At 43.7% G+C, this 19,109-nt stretch overlaps 1 protein-coding gene across 4 annotated transcripts in view; it reads left to right on the top strand.

Moving 5' to 3' along the window:
• The window catches only part of SPOCD1 (SPOC domain containing 1), a 75,821-nt gene that overhangs the window by 27,893 nt on the left and 28,819 nt on the right, over positions 1 to 19,109 (top strand). For all 4 annotated transcript variants that reach the window (XR_011363202.1, XM_069971326.1, XM_069971327.1 and 1 more), the window contains 5 exons: positions 2,336 to 2,489; positions 6,673 to 6,832; positions 9,434 to 9,550; positions 11,207 to 11,335; positions 17,439 to 17,559. Coding sequence is in view for 3 of the 4 variants with exons in the window: in XM_069971326.1 (XP_069827427.1) it covers positions 2,336 to 2,489; positions 6,673 to 6,832; positions 9,434 to 9,550; positions 11,207 to 11,335; positions 17,439 to 17,559 (681 nt within the window). In the remaining variant the exon portion in view is untranslated. The remainder of the gene's footprint in view (positions 1 to 2,335; positions 2,490 to 6,672; positions 6,833 to 9,433; positions 9,551 to 11,206; positions 11,336 to 17,438; positions 17,560 to 19,109) is intronic.

Below are 19,109 nucleotides of genomic sequence, written 5' to 3'. Positions count from 1 at the left end.
TCGCCGATCGGACCGCACGGAGGCAGGTTAGAGACCTCAGGCGGTCCGTTTCAACGATCGGGACCCCCGCAGTCATACTGCGGGGGTCCCGATCGGTAAGTGACAGGGGACTCCCCCTGTCACTTACACTTAAACTTAAGGGGTTAATGGCACGCGGCAGCGCGATTGCTGCAGCGTGTCATTACCGGTGAGGTCCCGGCTGCAGCCGGCCCCCACCTCCTATGAAGCGCGCTCCGCTCCGGAGCACGCTTCACAGCGGGAGAACCACCCAGGACGTACAGTTACGTCCAGGGTCGTCTGGTGACAGACTTCCATGATGTAACCCTACGTCCTGGGTCGTCTAGGGGTTAAGGACTCTATTAGCCCCGTTTGTTAGCGTACAAGCGATTTTTCAGATGATTGTATACATTTTACAGCCTAAAATATGTAGAGCCAATTCAGTTATTTGCCAGTGCCTATGATAGGAATCCCCCTTTCAAACCCTCTAATAATAACCCACAATGCTTTGGTGTCTAAATTGTTGCAGATAATATTTCTGAGAAGTTATACTCGGATCAGGTTTACACTTGAAGCATTTCCATGTTTTACTATGCATGAGAAAGCCGCTAGACAATTGTGTCATTTTGTGTGGCTGGATCGGCTAAGGGGGTTTAGGCTTTTATGTAACAATTGGGTATTTTAGGCTTTTTGTCATCCTTTGTAGGCTCAGCAATGCTTTATTATCTTTCTTAGAGTCTGTACAGAAATAACCTTAGAAGAAACAATGAGTTTCCCACTTTTAGTTCAGTCCTTTTGTGGCTGGCCTGTAATTTTCTCCATTTAGACTCATCAAAGAGGGTTACGTCGTAGAGGAACATTCATTTTCCTTCTCTTCTTGTTCCTGTAATCTTTCAGTACTCTGCTTCACTGTGTGGCCGCTTTGCACAGGGGGGTGGGGGGAATAGTGTGCAGAATAGCTCAGAGAGATTAGATGGAAACCTTGCACAATTGTACCCACTAGCTGAGGGAGAAAATACCTTTAATTGAAGCATCACTTGTAATAAGAAAAGGTTGTTGTTTTTTTTGCTTTACTTTCACATTGTTTTATATAAGTGATATGTTATTATATTGCCACTGTTGAACCTGATGATAACAGAACAAGTAAAAAGAGAAAAGCCTTACGTGTGTTTGAGCATATGCAAGGTGCTGTTTCTCCCCCTCCAAGTTCACTAGTTTAAAGGGGTTGTCCAGCGAAAATAATTTTTTTTTTTTTTTTTAAATCAGTTATTGTCAGAAAGTTATATAGATTTGTAATTCACTTCTATTAAAAAATTTTTAATCAAGTTTTCCCATATTTATCAGCTGCTGTATGTACTACAGGAAATGTTTTATTTTTAGTCTGACACAGTGCTCTCTGCGGACATCTGTGGCCGAAACAGTAACTGTCCAGACCAGGAAAGGTTTTTGGCATCATCAGCTGGTTAGTGCCGCAATACACAGTGAATGGAGTTTGTCTCTGTTCACTATGTAAAAGTCGTGACCTAAAGTTGCAGCTCAGTAGAACAGGACCTGATTTGCGTTTACACATCATGACCGCCAGTGTTGGACTGGCCCTCCAGAGGACTGGAGAATCTTCTGGTGGGCCCCCAGCTTTAGAGCCTGCACTAACACTGACTGACATGTCGTTTCTCACTGGTTCTTTATTGGTGGGCCCTCAGGATCTTTTCCTCTAGCAGGCCCCAGATAGCCCAGTCCAAACTACAAACTACATTCACTGTGTATTGCTGCACCAAACAGCTTTTTCCTATTTTTCTTCCTCTAAAACCTATGTTTTTCTTATCATCAGGTGCATCTTATAAAGCGAAAAATATGGTCTATATATTGTGGGTGGAAGAAGTTGGATATTCCTATGTTTACAATATATGGGCATTGTATAGTTGTATGAAAGATGTGTGTGAGTATGGCTACTTGTTCTGGATTTTTTAAAATAATTCTGTTATTGTAGATTTACCAACCACATCTGCTGGATGTCTGTTCCAAGAATCTACTACTCTTTCAGTGAAGAAAATATTTCTTTACTGAAAGAGTAGTAGATGCTTGGAACAAACTTCCAACAGATGTGGTAAGTAAATCTACAGTAGGTGAATGCAAACCTGCCTGGTATAAACTTATATCTATCCTAGGATTAGAAGAAGGGAAACACTAAAAGGGCAGACTAGATGGACCAGGGGCTCTTTTTTCTGCCAACATTCCTCTCTGTTTTTATTTTTGGGTCTGTGAAGCGTCACGTTAGATTCCTGCTTACTTATTCACTGTAAGTCCTCTTTAAGACTGAGAATAATTTTTCAATTTGTAGATCCAAAATTGGGTGAGAAAGTGAGAAAACTGAAAAAGAAATCAAGTGATAGAGAAAAGACACAAAGAAAGTCTATCATTCTGATCCCAACAAAGTATCCTAAAACAATTCGGGATACCACAGTGCAGGCACTATATGACGTCCTGGTTAAGAGGTATGTTCATTAGACTTATTTTTATGTTTTGTTTGTTATATAGTGTAGTTATAGTTATTCTTAAAGGCAACCTGTCACCCCCCCGTGCCGGGGTGACAGGCTCCCGACCCCCCGCTACAGCCCCCTATACTCACCTGATCCCGCCGGGTCCCGCTTCTGGATCCGGTCGGGTCACGGAGATCTCAGCCACTGCAGCCCGGCGCGCGACCGGATCCAGAAGCGGGACCCCGCGGGATCAGGTGAGTATAGGGGGCTGTAGCGGGGGTCGGGAGCCTTTCACCCCGGCACGGGGGGTGACAGGTTCCCTTTAAGTGCCTTAAAGGGAATCTGTCATCTCCCAGGCCTTTCCTAAGGTGCTGACCGTCTGCTGTAGCTGGCAGTCCCCTTGTGAGCATGGTGCCTTTCGGTAATTTGTCTGTGAAGTGGATTATGCACATTATCTCAAGTCTCCTAATTTAATGAAGAGTCAAAGAGGAGTTGTATGTGTCGCACTCTGGCCGCCTCACCAGTCCTTCCTCCTCCGAATTAATCATGAATGCTGCCCGGCCTCCTGCTTGCTCAGCTGTCATCCAGTGTCTCTGATTGCAGATCAGACCTCTGCAGGCAGGTTATGTCTGAAAGAAACACTCAGATATAGTTGAATCTCTGAGCTCAAATGTGCTGGAGCCTTGGTCTAGGGATAACTCACCTGTCTTTTTTTTAATCAAATAGTTTTTATTAAAGATTTTGCATTTTTAAAGTACACAAAACCGCAGGGAGGCTAGCACAGTAGCCCAAACCCTACGCAGAACAAAACAGAACACAAAATAAAAAAGATACACAGCAAATTGGCAGCAACCAACCTAGTTCAAGGGGGCGACCCTTCAAAAGAGAAGAGATACGCAGCAGTATAGAGAGTAAACCAGTAGATAGGTTGATAACTCACCTGTCTAATGATCTGCCAGCTGTTTATTCTTTGGTTCAAATCCCCTGATGGAAATGAAATGTAGGTCTTTATTTCATATTATTTTTCTTCTCACACACCGTATTTTTGCTCAGTATTTTGCTTAGTATTTTGCAACCAAAACCAGGAGTGGATTGAAAACACAGAAAGGTTATGTTCACACACTGTTGAAATTGAGCAGATGGCCATCAATTAATGGCAAAAACGACAATTATTTAAAAAAAACTGCTATTATTTGCCATTAAATGATGGCCATCTACTCAGTGTGTGAACATAGTTTTTCTGTGTTTTCAGTTAACCCCTGGTTTTAATTGCAAAACACTGACCAAAATACTGAGCAAAAATACTGTGTGAATATAGCCTTCAGAATGTTACAATAATGAGAAAAATAAAAAATAAAGACCTATTTTTAATTTCCATTAGGTGATGTTAACCAAAGAATGAACTGCTGGCAAGTCTCTAGACAGGCGAGTTACCTCTAGACCACAGCTCCAACACATTTGGGTTCAGAGATTCAACTATATCTGAGCGTTTCTTTTAGACGTAATCTGCCTACAGAGGACTGATCTGCAATCAGAGATACTGGATGACAGCTGAGCAAGTAGGAGGCCGGGTATCATAGATTATTCATGAAGAGGAGGCAGGGAGAAGGAGTGGTGAGGTGTGCCGGAGTGTGGCGCAAACAACTCCTCTTTGACTCATTACAGAAGGAGACCTGTGCATAATCCACTGCATGAACAAATTACCAAAAGGCATCATGCTCACAAGGGGACTGCCAGCTACAGCAGATTGTCAGCACCTTAGGTAGAGGGCCCAGGAGCTGATAGACTCCCTTTAAATAAGTATTCTGCTTTGAATTAAAGAGGTACTTCGGGCTGGGGTCCTTTTTATTGTACGGCTGGGGAGGGCGTGGATAAAGGTGCCGCCGGTCACTTACCTCCCCGATTCCCGGATCGCGCCGCCCCATTCTCCCGTCCGGCTTCCGCTTCCTGGTCGGAGCTGCGGCTTGAGACGTGACGTGCATGGTGCGGCCATCATCAGAGCTTACCACATGGATACCCTGCATTGAAGTCCCGAAGACTACAAGCGCAACAAGCCCCTGAGGACTAATCGCGCAAGAAACGTGTAGGGTTACAAGTATCGTGTCTGAATGGACTTCTAAAGGGAAGTAAAAATAAACTATCAAACATGTATCTAAAAAAAGTTATGCATGAAAAAATAAAGAGGGACTGTAAAAAGCACCTTTGAACAAAAAGGAGACTGTTGCAATAAGGGATTAATGTGCAATACTGTTAAAAAACAAAATCGTTTGTGCAATAACCACGGTGCAATAGAGACTGGGTGCAATTACAATACATCTGTGCAATATCAACTGTGCATTACTATCTGTGCAATATGAAAAAAGACGCCGGATATTAAGACAATATAATGGATGATGACATGCAGGATTGCCACGTATAAATAATAATTATTGTGGACTACTAGATGATGGTCGTGAAGATTGTTACGCCAATTGATTTCTATTTTTTTCTTTCCTTTCCTTGATTTTGATTTTTAAGTTGAGAGTAAATAAAAAGTTATATCCTAAATTCCTATAATTTCAGTGAGTATATATATATATATATATATATATATATATATATATATACACCTATATATATATACCTATACATATACATATATATATGTATATGTACACTCACCGGCCACTTTATTAGGTACTCCATGCTAGTAACGGGTTGGACCCCCTTTTGCCTTCAGAACTGCCTCAATTCTTGGTGGCATAGATACAACAAGGTGCTGGAAGCTTCCTCAGAGATTTTGGTCCATATTGACATGATGGCATCACACAGTTGCCGCAGATTTGTCGGCTGCACATCCATGATGCGAATCTCCCGTTCCACCACATCCCAAAGATGCTCTATTGGATTGAGATCTGGTGACTGTGGAGGCCATTTGAGTACAGTGAACTCATTGTCATGTTCAAGAAACCAGTCTGAGATGATTCTAGCTTTATGACATGGCGCATTATCCTGCTGAAAGTAGCCATCAGATGTTGGGTACATTGTGGTCATAAAGGGATGGACATGGTCAGCAACAATACTCAGGTAGGCTGTGGCGTTGCAACGATGCTCAATTGGTACCAAGGGGCCCAAAGAGTGCCAAGAAAATATTCCCCACACCATGACACCACCACCACCAGCCTGAACCGTTGATACAAGGCAGGATGGATTCATGCTTTCATGTTTTTGACGCCAAATTCTGACCCTACCATCCGAATGTCGCAGCAGAAATCGAGACTCATCAGACCAGGCAACGTTTTTCTAATCTTCTACTGTCCAATTTCGATGAGCTAGTGCAAATTGTAGCCTCAGTTTCCTGTTCTTAGCTGAAAGGAGTGGCACCCGCTGTGGTCTTCTGCTGCTGTAGCCCATCTGCCTCAAAGTTGGACGTACTGTGCGTTCAGAGATGCTCTTCTGCCTACCTTGGTTGTAACGGTTGGCTATTTGAGTCACTGTTGCCTTTCTATCAGCTCGAACCAGTCTGCCCATTCTCCTCTGACCTCTGCATCAGCATCCGCATCAACAAGGCATTTCCGCCCACAGAACTGCCGCTCACTGGATGTTTTTTCTTTTTCGGACCATTCTCTGTAAACCCTAGAGATGGTTGTGCGTGAAAATCCCAGTAGATCAGCAGTTTCTGAAGTACTCAGACCAGCCCTTCTGGCACCAACAACCATGCCACGTTCAAAGGCACTCAAATCACCTTTCTTCCCCATACTGATGCTCGGTTTGAACTGCAGGAGATTGTCTTGACCATGTCTACATGCCTAAATGCACTGAGTTGCCGCCATGTGATTGGCTGATTAGAAATTAAGTGGTAACGTGCAATAAGTATCGTGAAATAAGTACTTTGTACGGGACCGCATGGAAATCCACGGCCGTGAGTTTGAACATTTCCGTCCTCAAACAATGGTCTTGTTCATTTTTCACGGCTCCGTATACGATCCGGCCGTAAGCTCATACGTAGTGTGCACTGTGCGGGCGTATATCGTATACTTTCAAGCGAACGCATCAGCCTCAAAACTATGTGCGTATATTCGCGGTTTGCACTACGGACGGATTCATACGCAGTGTGAACATAGCCATAAGGTGAATCTGCTATACCAAGTGTCCATTTACAGTATTCTTCTATACTATTACATTATTACAACTGATATTTACTTTTTTACCATTTTAGGATTAGGGAGTTAAAAAATCCTAAATTACCCAAGAAAACTTTGAAAAAACTGGCAGAGAATATTGAAGAAGAAATTTTTAACTTGTATCGTAATACTGGAGTAAGATACAAAACCAAGTACAGAAGTCTTCTCTTCAACTTGAAAGACCCCAAAAATGAGGTATAAATAATACAGGATTAGCAAAGTAAACCTTCCCAAATTCTGGGGGTCGTGGAGGGCATCCTGCTGCTTCAAAGGAGATGAAAATTAGAGAATGGGCACTTTATATGATGCACTTATTATTTATTAAAGGATTAAAGGGGTTGACCAGGGAAAATCTTTTTCTAACAAAACAACTGGTTTCAGAAAGTTATATAGATTTGTAATTTACTTCCATTTAAAAATCTCCAGTCTGCCCATACTTATCAGCTGCTGTATATCCTGCAGGAAATGTTTTCTTTTCAGTCTGACACAGTGCTCTCTGCTGCCACCTCTGTCTGAGACAGGAACTGTCCAGAGCAGTAGCAAATTCCCATAGAAAACCTTTCCTGCTCTGAACAGTTCGTGTCTCGGACAGAGGTGGTAGCAGAGAGCACTTTGTCAGATTGAAAAGAAAATATCTCCTGCAGCACATATAGCAGCTGATAAGTATGGAAAGACTTGAGACTTTTACATAAAAGTAAAATGCAAATCTATATAACTTTCTGAAACCAGTTGATTTGAAAGAAAAAGATTTTCACCGGATAACCCCTTTAAATAAAACGTTATAGCACAAAATGTTGCCAAAAGGTGGCGCTATTGTTTTGCAAATCACTGTAGAAATATTTATTGTGTCCCTCTTGGTTTTCAGCAATGCTGTGTAGTCACAAAACTATTTCGGTGAGTCAGCTTTAATGACTACAACACGCAGACTAATGCTGTGCTTTAGATTCAGCACTGACTTAGGTCTGTCACGATAGACCTGGTCCTTTAAGAAACCCCATAAGCAGAAGAACTTTTTGTACTAGCATTTTATATTAAGATGGGCAGGCCAAAGGCTAAAGGTTCCCCACGCCTGCCTCCTCCAGGCTTAGAAAAATATGGCTGTTTTCTTCCAGAAACAGCACCTCTCATGTCCACAGTTTGGGTGTGGGTTTTGCGCTCTGTTACATTTAAAGTTAAACTGTCACCCCCATTTTGCATTATGGATTCTCTACTCAGGTGTAAAGGGTAAATTTTGCAGTTTTCATACCTTATTTTATATCATTCGTCATGGTGCTTGTTCCAGTAAAAAGTGATCTTTTATCCTCTGTGGATTGTGCTATCTGGGCGGGACTTTGCAGCAGAAGCGCCACTTAGCCCCACCCACAACACCACCATTGGTCCCGCCCCAGTGATGTCATCAGTACATCGGCCCCGCCCCTCGGCAGCCATTGGAACAGGCCAGCCTAAAGGTCTAGGCCCCACCCCTTCTAGATTGGCCCATACCAATGGCCGCTGAGGGGGCGTCATTCATCATCTTCATTGAGGTCTGAGGAAGAGACTCTTGTAGTCTCAACGCGTTACCTGAGAATTTTTATAATAAACATTTCCATATTTAAATGGTCTGCACAGAGGATTACATTTTTTGTTTCTGTTCCGTTTATGGTTTTTGGATTTTCAAAACCAGGATATACCTTTCGGCCATAGGCCATAGGTTGTATCGATGCTTTCCAGGACTCCCTAGGACTGCATCCAAGTAGTAAGACCCATCTCTTAATCGTTGAATCAGGGTTTTTATTCCGACCTATTGCCGTTGATATATAAAATCAAGCCTCCAATGCAGTTTGCCTTTACAGTCAAATGGGTTGTTGTACCACAGCAACTCAGCCATGCAGGGGAGACCAAGTGGGTTTACTGAGTGCTGAAATGTATCGTACCTAAAAGTCCCCAGACTCAATGGGGGAGATTTATCAAACTGGTGTAAAGTAGAACTGGCCCAGTTGCCCCTAGCAACCAATCAGATTCCACCTTTCATTGTCCAAAGAGTCTGTGAGGAATGAAAGGTGGAATCTGATTGGTTGCTAGGGGCAGCTGAGACAGTTTTACTTTACATCATGTTTGATAAATCTCCCCCAATAGCTGCAGAGTTGTAAACTAGCAGAAAAAAAAAAATCAGCACGTAAACAGTTAAGCACACTACCACTGGACCCTGGTAAAGTAGACATGTGTTTGGTGTAATGATAAATGACACTTCTCCGCCTGGCATTATGATGGTTTATTCTGAGTTTGGTAAATGCCAGGAGAATTGTTCACCTGCCTGACTACTTTGTTCCAACTGTAAAATCTGGTGTAGGGGGAATAATGCCATGGTGTCGATCTTCAGAGAGTTGCGGAAGCGGAGCGCTCGAGAACACCATCAGCGCGGAGAGGTAACATATTAACTATTTCAGCAAGGGCTGCACAGACATCGTTAACAATGTCCGTGCAGCCCTTGCTAAACGATTATTGGGCTGTGTAATAGGCAGATCTAGCAGATCGGGGCTCGTTTACAATATTGATCGGGCTGCCATTGGCCTGTGTAATAGGACCCTAACTTTGTGTCAACAGTTTGAGGAAGGTTATAATAGAGACTGTGAACCAGGACCTCTCATTCAACCTCAGTGTCTGACCTCACAACTGCTTTTCTTTTTTCCAGAGGATTTGGAGCTGTCATGACTTCTGGGGGGGGGGGCAAACTTCATGTTAATGCCAATGCATTTAGAATGTAATGTAATGCAACATAATGTGCAATATAATGTGTTATGTTACTTTATGTTTCAGGCTTTTTTTCAACATGTGGCATGTGGTGAGATCACTCCCCAGCGTCTTGTTCAGCTGACCCCTACAGAAATGGCTCCCCAGGCGCTAACAGATTGGAGAAACCAAGAGAGGCTGCATGTAAGCTTTTCTTGACATCTATGGAGAGATACTGTAGCAGTCCAGCACTTTGCTTATACAAACAACAGCAGGAGGAGTAAATAAAAGTGGTTCTGTTTATTCACCCAATGTGCAACGTTCCAATCTCCTCAATGAGATCTTTATCAAGCAACAACATGTGCAGGAAGGGGCCGGTATTAAACAACCAGTAGGCCAGCCCACCAATTAGTGTCATCATATACATCATAATTATAAACAAATACAATATATCATCATGTGTACATAATACATGTGAAAAAAATACAGTGATCCAAGATTAGTGCATAGTAAAACATATGGGTAGTGACCGATTGCCAGTATAAACATTCAAATAGCATATAAAGTCCCATCAGAGTTAGTCCAGCATTATCATGGTTAACGGAGGGGGCCGGGACTCACCGTGAATCCTAACAAGCAGCTGCCCATCCACGTCGTGCGCCGCCATCGCTCATTGTTTGTACACAAAGTTAGTGCGCAGATGCGGAGGAACTACTCAGAAGGAGGGGGCTGGTATAGGAGTGTCACAAACGCAAATCACATGCGCTCAGCTGCGCATGTGTAGATCACATTGTGAAGATCTCCGCCTTATTGGATAAGGGCTGTCATCGCTATAGTCCCAACATCTGCTCAAATGGAAGTTTTTAGCACGCATGCGCACGACTGCGGGCATTCTTCCTCCATCTTTAGTGAGGTAAATGTCTCAATACCAGAATATGATAATCGCTGTTTAGACTGATTACATTAATTACTAATTACTGATTACTAATTTTTATCAGACCAAGATGGTTCCTAGGGGCTTACGCCCCCCATCTGAGACCAAGCCTCTTTCCGTGGAATAAGGACTTTTGTGAAAAATTTTAAGGATTAAGTAACGTGTTGGTCGTGCGCATGCGTGCTGAAAACTTCCATTTGAGCAGATGTCAGAACTATAGCGATGACAGCTCTTATCCAATAAGGCGGAGGAGATCTTCACAATGTGATCTACACATGCGGCGTGTGATTGGCGTTTGTGACACTCCTGTACCAGCCCCCTCCTGCGCACTAACTTTGTGTACAAACAACGAGCGATGGCGGCGCACGACGTGGATGGGCAGCTGCTTGTTAGGATTCACGGTGAGTCCCGGCCCCCCTCCGTTAACCATGATAATGCTGGACTAACTCTGATGGGACTTTATATGCTATTTGAATGTTTATACTGGCGATCGGTCACTACCCATATGTTTTTCTATGCACTAATCTTGGATCACTGTATTTTTTTCACATGTATTATGTACACATGATGATATATTGTATTTGTTTATAATTATGATGTATCTGATGTCACTAATTGGTGGGCTGGCCTACTGGTTATTAAATACCGGCCCCTTCCTGCACATGTTGTTGTCTGATAAAGATCTCATTGAGGAGATTGGAACGTTGCACATTGGGGGAATAAACAGAACCACTTTTATTCACTTTATTTCGGAGTGCTGCCTCTTCCTATTGTTTGTTAAAGCTGGGATCGGGGTCTGGGGCCACGAGGCTGTGCACCCTGCATTGAGCCTGGAGCCGCACAGTGCCGTTCTGCGATTATCACTTTCTCCGCACTTTGTGTATAGGTAGACTCTGTATCCTTACTCTTATCCATGTTTGTTCTAGGCTTTGAAGATGATAGAGGATTCAGAGAAGGAACTGAATCCGAAACAGCAGAAGATAAAGCTGACACACAAGGGGCTGATAGAAATTGATACAACTCCTGATCAAATGTTTACTCTGGAGGATCTGACTGTGAGTAAATATCTGGAAGGGAATTCTGTAGGTGGATTGTGAATGTCACAGAATCCTGATTTGTGGGGGTTGGGGGGAGGTATGGCATCACACAGGTGAAGTTAGTTTCCTTAAAGCTTGTTCTGTCAGCCCTTTCCAAAAAGCGGCTTGAAGGTGTCGGTGCGGGCACAGGCGCTGAGATCAGGTATAAAGATGGCGACTTCACTGCCTTACTGAGCCTTTGCCACTGAGATGGAACATTAGGTGCATTTGGGTCACCTTATAGGGGTGACAGTATCACCCCTGAATTCTGCGATAATAGGGTTCTCAAACCGCACTACAGGACACGAGGATAGGTAAGTTTACTCTATTTATTATTCTCCTGCAAACCCCTGCCTGTCTGCATTTTTTAAGTTTCATGGGACTTCTCCTTTAAATCCTTGTGCTGCTGTAATGACACGGCGTGTCAGTACAGTAGTGCAAAGATTTAAACAGTTTTGAAGCTCCCAGCATCATTATGAATAATGATGCCGGGAGCTTTGTATTCAGTTCCGTAGCACATTGTCCATATTTATGGACCGCACACAGAACGTGTGAATGCCCCCTTACACTATGAAAGGTATCGCCTTCTGCCTAGTCTGTACTCCATCTGCCACCATTTCTGTAATCTGTTTAGACATAGTTTCAGCAGGAGGCAGACTGGTATGCTGACTTACAGTCATGGCCAAAAGTGTTGGCACCCCTGAATTTTATCCAGAAAATAAAGTATTCTGCTAGATCTACTAGATTTACTGGGCCTATTCCACGGCCCGACAATCGTTAGCAAGGGCTGCAGGGACATCGTTACCGATGTCCCTGCAGCCCTTGTTTCATACATTACCTGTCCAGGCACAGGTCTTCTCATTCTCCCGGTCCAGCGCCACAGCAGCTTTGGAGCGGCCTGACTGAACTGACAGAACTCTCAGCCAATCACTGGCCGCGGCGGTCCTTGCCAGTGATTGGCTGAGCGCTCTGACAGCTCAGACAGGCCGCTCCAAAGCTGATGCTGGCGCGGGACCTGGAGAAGGAGAAGACCTGCGCACAGGTAATGTATGATGTTTGTGAAATCGTCGGTCGCCCTCCGTGCCCGCTATTCCACATAGCGATGCGCAGGTGGCGACCAATGATTTTAGGTTTGAACCTAAATGAACGATCAGCTGATGACACGATCATCGGCTGATCGTTCTCTCTATTCCATGGAGCGATAATCGTCCGAATCGGGCCGATCCCGCCGATTATCACTCCGTGGAATAGGCCCCTAAGTGTCCCAATACTAAAATATATGAGAAATGGACAAATCATGAACCTCTTTAATCTAAATAGTCTGTGTGTGAACCCAGCACACATCTTTTATTTTATCTTTTACATAAAAGAGGATCCAGTTTTAAAAGCTGAATTTAATAAAGGTCAAGTGGTCACTTTCAAGAGTGTAGTTACTTTTTTACTGCTTCGGGCAATTCGCAGTTATGTATCTGTAATATCAGACGCAGCTTATCAGCTGCTGGTCGGCAAGTGGGCATAGAAACCTGACAATTCTGTGCGGAGGACTGGTGAGATGCCAGAGTAATTGCAAATGTTTTAATAATGTTAAAGGGGTTATCCAGTGAAAATCTTTTTCTTTCAAATCAACTGTTTTTTTAAAAAGTTATATGGATTTGTAATTTACTTCTGTTTAAAAAATCTCAAGCATTTCCATACTTATTAGCTGCTGTATGTCCTGCCTGTCCAGTCTGACACAGTGCTCTCTGCTGACATCTCTTTCCGAGAAAGGAACTGTCCAGAGCAGCAGCAAATTCCAATAGAAAACGTTTTCTGCTCTGGACAGTTCCTGTCTGGGACATAGGTGGCAGCAGAGAGCACTGTGTTAGGCTATGTGCACACTGAGCAATTCTCGAGGAATTTTAGCTGAAAGTTTTTAGGCAGAATTCAAGCAGAATTTAAGCACCCCCATTGACTTCTTGGGATTCCTCTAGCAGATCTACAGCAGAAAATTCTGCTCGGAAATTCTGCAGTGTGAACAACAGAGCAGAAAACCCATTGAACACAATGGGACTTTGCTCTGTACATTTTTTACGGGAGGAATTTCAAGCTGAATTTCAAGCTGAATTTCAAGCTGAATTCCTCGCCTTTTCCTCAGTGTGCACATAGGGTATGTGCACACGGAGCAATTCTAGCGGAATTCCGCCCGAATTCCGCCATAAAAAGCGGGCGGAATCCGCGTGGAATTCCGCCCGTGTAAATGCAACATTGCTCCTTCCATAGAGAACAATGGGATTTCCGACTGCCTGTGCACACAGAGTAAATTTCCGTCCAGAATTCCGCGCGGATTCCGCGCAGAATCCGCATTCCGCCCAAAGAATGTACATGTCAATTCTTTGGGCGGATTCCACTAGAGGAATCCTATAGAAGTCAATGGGGTTTGAATTCTGCTGGTAATTCCGCTTGCATTCCGCTTGATTTCCGCGCGGATGCCGCTCAAATTCCGCCCGAATTCCGCTCGAATTCCGCCAGAGCAGAATAGGCGAGGAATTTCAAGCAGAAATCTTTCAGCTACAATTCCTCGAGAATTGCTCCGTGTGCAAGGGCCCATACTGAGGAAAATTTACTCTGTGTGCACGGGCAGTCGGAAATCCCATTGTTCTCTATGGAAAGAGCAATGTTGCATTTACACGGGCGGAATTCCACGCGGATTCCGCCCGCTTTTTATGGCGGAATTCGGGCAGAATTCCGCTAGAATTGCTCAGTGTGCACATACCCTTGGGGTATGTGCACACTGAGGAAAAGGCGAGGAATTAGGTGAGGAATTGAAGAGGAATTTCAGCTTGAAATTCCTCCCGTAAAATATGTACAGAGCAAAGTCCCATTGTGTTCAATGGGTTTTCTGCTCTGTTGTTCACACTGCAGAATTTCCGAGCAGAATTTTCTGCTGTAGATCTGCTAAAGGAATCCTATAAAAGTCAATGGGGGGCTTAAATTCTGCTTGAATTCTGCCTGAAAACTTTCTGCTTCAATTCCTCGAGAATTGCTCAGTGTGCACATACCCTTGGGGTATGTGCACACTGAGGAAAAGGCGAGGAATTCAGCTTGAAATTCAGCTCAAAATTCAGCTTGAAATTCCTCCCGTAAAAAATGTGCAGAGCAAAGTCCCATTGTGTTCAATGGGTTTTCTGCTCTGTTGTTCACACTGCAGAATTTCCGAGCAGAATTTTCTGCTGTAGATCTGCTAGAGGAACCCTATAGTAGTCAATGGGGAGCTTAAATTCTGCTTGAATTCTGCCTGAAAACTTTCAGCTACAATTCCTCGAGAATTGCTCAGTGTGCACATAGCCTGTGCACGGGCAGTCGGAAATCCCATTGTTCTCTATGGAAAGAGCAATGTTGCATTTACACGGGCGGAATTCCACGCGGATTCCGCCCGCTTTTTATGGCGGAATTCGGGCGGAATTCCACCAGAATTGCTCCGTGTGCACATACCCTTGGACTGGAAAGAATACACCACTTCCTGCAGGACATACAGCAGCTGATAAGTATGGGGAAGACTTGAGATTTTTAAATTGAAGTAAATTACAAATTTATGTAACTTTCTGAAACCAGTTGATTTGAAAGAAAAAGATTTTTGCTGGATAACCCCTTTAAAGTATAGCATCTCCTAACATAGAAAATGGAAATACGGCATCCGGCAGACATAACCAAATTATAGTATGCCTTAGAAGTCAGCTGGACAGAGCTTTTAAATAGTCATTTACATAATTTTTAGTAGCGTTCATAAAACGAGAATAGAGTCCAACCCAAAAATTCGCCCCCCCCCCCCACCTGTGATTAATGGCAGTGGATATTTATACTTGTATCATAATGGCTATCAATTACTGGTGTGGAGGTTGTAGAAGGAGGCAGGGGAGCAACTAAATCATTAACCAAATGGCACCACATATTTTGTGTCTCTTAGTATAACAGTTCTTTAGGCTTGCCAATATTGTGTACTGTTTTAAATGGGAACCCCAGTTAAGAAAGATTTAACCCTTTTCAATCCCCACCCATAGTCTTAGTTTGTTTGTAATAGGTTTATATTACATAAATTGGGCTGTTTGTCTGCAGCACATCCTGACTCGCACCTTGATGCTGGGTTCACACACTGTATATTTCAGGCAGTATTTGGTCCTCAAGTCAGGACCTCATAGCAACCAAAACCAGGAGTGGATTGAAAACACAGAAAGGATCTGTTCACATAATGTTGAAATTGAGTGGATGGCCGTCATATAACGGTAAATAACTGCCATTATTTCAATATAACAGCCGTTGTTTTAAAATAACAGCAAAAATTTGCCATTAAAGGACAACTCCCGCGGGACCCCAAAAAAAAAAAAACACAGACACACACAGACACCATACTCACCATCTCTCCGGTGACGATCGCCACTCGATTCGCCCGCCGTCCGCCTCTCCGTCGCCGCCGTCCGCCATCCAGCGATGTCTCCAACTTCCGGGTCCAGGGGATGGAAAAGGCTGCCAGTGCGCTTGCGCACCGGCAGCCTTTTCATTGGCTGGAGCGCATCACATGGCTTCCAGCAAGCTCAGCCAATCAGGGCTGAGCAAGCTGGAAGCCATGTGATGCGCTCCAGCCAATGAAAAGGCTGCTGGTGCGCATGTGCACCAGCAGCCTTTTCATCCCCATTCACTTTGCATGAAGACGCCGAGGAGGAAGAAGACCCGGACCGCCCCTCGGCTCTGACGTCGTCGTCACCAGATGCCGCCCCTGAGAAGAGGACCGTGACGATCGTAATAGGTAATGTATACATTCCTTAACTTCCGGGGTGGGGGTCGGGGGTCGGAAAGTGGGGGAAGGGGGCCAGGCCGGGTATTTAACCACATTACAAAGTTATATAACTTTGTAATGTGTGTTAAATGAGCAAAAAAAAATTTTTGTGGGAGTTGTCCTTTAAATGACGGCCATCCACTCATTTACAACATTATGTGAACATAGCCTTTCTGTGTTTTCAATCCACTCCTGGTTTTGGTTGCTATACAGCCTCACAAATATAGCCTCAAATATACATAGTGTGAACCCAGCCTGAAGCTGCTGAAAATCCTAACTTCCTGGTCCACTCTGTCTCTACTCCTCTCCCCCCCCCCCTTCTGAGACAGAGGTCACATGATCTCTGTCTCTTCTGTTCTCAGGCAGGCTGTAACGCTTCATCTGTAACTCCATCCACCACTTATATCAGACAGTGATTACCTGGCCAAGGGTGGGTAAACAACAACCTCTCCTGAGTAGTGTAGGGGAAAGGAGGCGCTGTTGTTTCATCTATCTCTTTCTCTGATCTATCTATGTAGATGAATAGATGGATATGGTTTTTACTGTGCAAAGTAGAAGCAGATCGAGACAGTGATAGGTGGATACTACAAGACAGGAGTGGGAACCCGGCAGTTGTTTCTGAGATGCAATGCATGCTGGTAGATGTAGTTTCCTAGGCAGATACCGTGATGTATAATAGAGATCTGGGGCTAGGAGCATTGTAGACAAGTGGGAAAGGTGTCAGACAATTGGTGGAAGATCGGTGAGTGCACCCATATGCTGTTTGTACGTTTGATTTGTTTATGTGATGGCTGGAGTTTCTCGATAAAGCTATTATATTTTTTTTTGTATACCTGCTGTTAGGAATAAAAAAAATGGTACTATATGTATATATACAAACTTTATATTTCAAATTAGACCTCTGTTGGTATCATATAGCAGAATAGGCTTGTTTTATATGTTTATTGTTTAATTCTTATACAAAAAGCTTAATAAAAACCCCCCCAAAAACATAAAAAAAAAGAACGAAAATAATATGAGGACATATCCAGCTCTTTTTTTCTTCTTGTTTACAAAGATATTGCAGCCTTGTCTGTGCTGGAAATTTTCCATAAACTATTAAAATCTTCATAATGTTGCTCGCTAGTATAATTCTGTGCTGGAGACTTGCTGTAATATTCCTATTGATTACAAAGGGAGCCATATAGCAAGGCTATGTGCTGATGGAGTGAAATGCTGGTATATCAGTTAATAGACTGATGTTAAGCTCATCTATATAATGTTTATCCATAGGACTCATCTTGGTATTCAAAAAAACTAAGTTCAGATGGTAAAGAAAGAACTGGAAAAAGAGTCGATACAACAGCACAACATAAAAGTCACCTCCTGGACCTCAATTGTCTCATTTGCATGGGTAAGCGGAATAATGAAAGTTTGTTCAAAATCTTTTTTACCCACTAAAAAAAAGGTTAGTAAATAGGCTTACATTAAAATACACAACACATCGAAAAAAAAATTCTCATCATATGAACCAGGATATGTCCACACAATAGGAAGTACAAAAAAAGAAAATTGAATATGAAAAATAAGGTATTGCCATAATAAAATTATAACATAATTTATCAATCTGCATAAAACGATGCAAACTACCTCACATCTCCTCTCCCTGCGTTGCCAAACTTTGGGGACCTATTACATGGGATGATTATCGTTATATATTTCAAACTTTAACTATATTTGTTCTGTGTGTATGCAGGCAATGGTCTAAAAATTGTGTGTGTCGTTTATCGCATCTTTTAAGCTTACCGTAAAATCATTGTAAATCGTTCGCTTATCTTCCATGTGTGTGTGTGTATATATATATATATATATATATATATATATATATATATATATATATATGTATATATACACACATTGTTCCTTTTTTGCTGGGATCAAAAGGAGTGAACGATCTTAGTAACAATCGTAACTAAGGATTACCCCGCTCAGAGGACCTTACCACCACTGTAGCCTTAGGGTCCTATTCCACAGGCCGAGGAGGGCCCGATCAACTATGTAAACGAGCGGCGATCTGCTAGATAGTTTACTGGGCCTATTCCACGGCCCGATGATCGTTGAGCGATGGCTGCAAGGACATCGTTACCGATGTCTTTGCAGCCCTTTCAGCATCATACATTACCTGTTTAGGCTTTTTCTCCGCGCTGTCTTCATCCCCGGGTTCCGTGCGCTCTATCTTCAGAATGGCCGGTCAGCTGACAGACCACACTCAGCCAATCACAGGCCGCGGCGGTCCCGGGCTGAGATTGGCTTAGCGCTCCGTCAGCTGACCGACCATTCTGAAGATAGAGCGTGCGGGACCCGGGGATGAAGACAGCGCGGAGAAGAAGCCTGGACAGGTAATGTATGATGCTGCTGCTTTTCAAATCGTCGGTCGCCCGCCGCACACCGCTAATCAACCGTAGCAATGTGCGGTGGGGGAACGATGATTTTAGGTCTGGCCCTAAATCAGGGGTGGGGAACCTTTTCCATGTCAAGGGCCGGTCAGGCATTAATAAAATCATTCGAGGGCCGCATACCATGCGCGGCAGTTAGTAGCGTGGGTTTGCAGCACCCGGGGCAAGGCAAAGTATTGTTCCCCTAGTGCCCCTGCTATTGTAGTTAACCCCCAGTGATGCCCCTGCTATTGTAGTTAACCCCCCCAGTGATGCCCCTTGTAGTCTAGTTAACCCCCAAGTCATGTCCCTGGTAGCCTAGTTAACCCCCCCCAGTGATGCCTCTGGTAGGCCTAGTTAACCCCCATCAGTCATGTCCCAGGTGGCCTAGTTAACCCCCATCAGGCATGTCCCTGGTGGCCTAGTTAACCCCCATCAGGCATGTCCCTGGTGGCCTAGTTAACCCCCATCAGGCATGTCCCTGGTGGCCTATTTAACCCTCCATCAGGCATATCCCTGGTGGCCTAGT

This window comes from Dendropsophus ebraccatus, chromosome 5, assembly GCF_027789765.1.
Source record: "Dendropsophus ebraccatus isolate aDenEbr1 chromosome 5, aDenEbr1.pat, whole genome shotgun sequence".
Lineage (NCBI taxonomy): Eukaryota > Metazoa > Chordata > Amphibia > Anura > Hylidae > Dendropsophus > Dendropsophus ebraccatus.
Note: the sequence above shows the minus strand (reverse complement) of the source record. Positions and strands in the feature narration are given on the sequence as shown.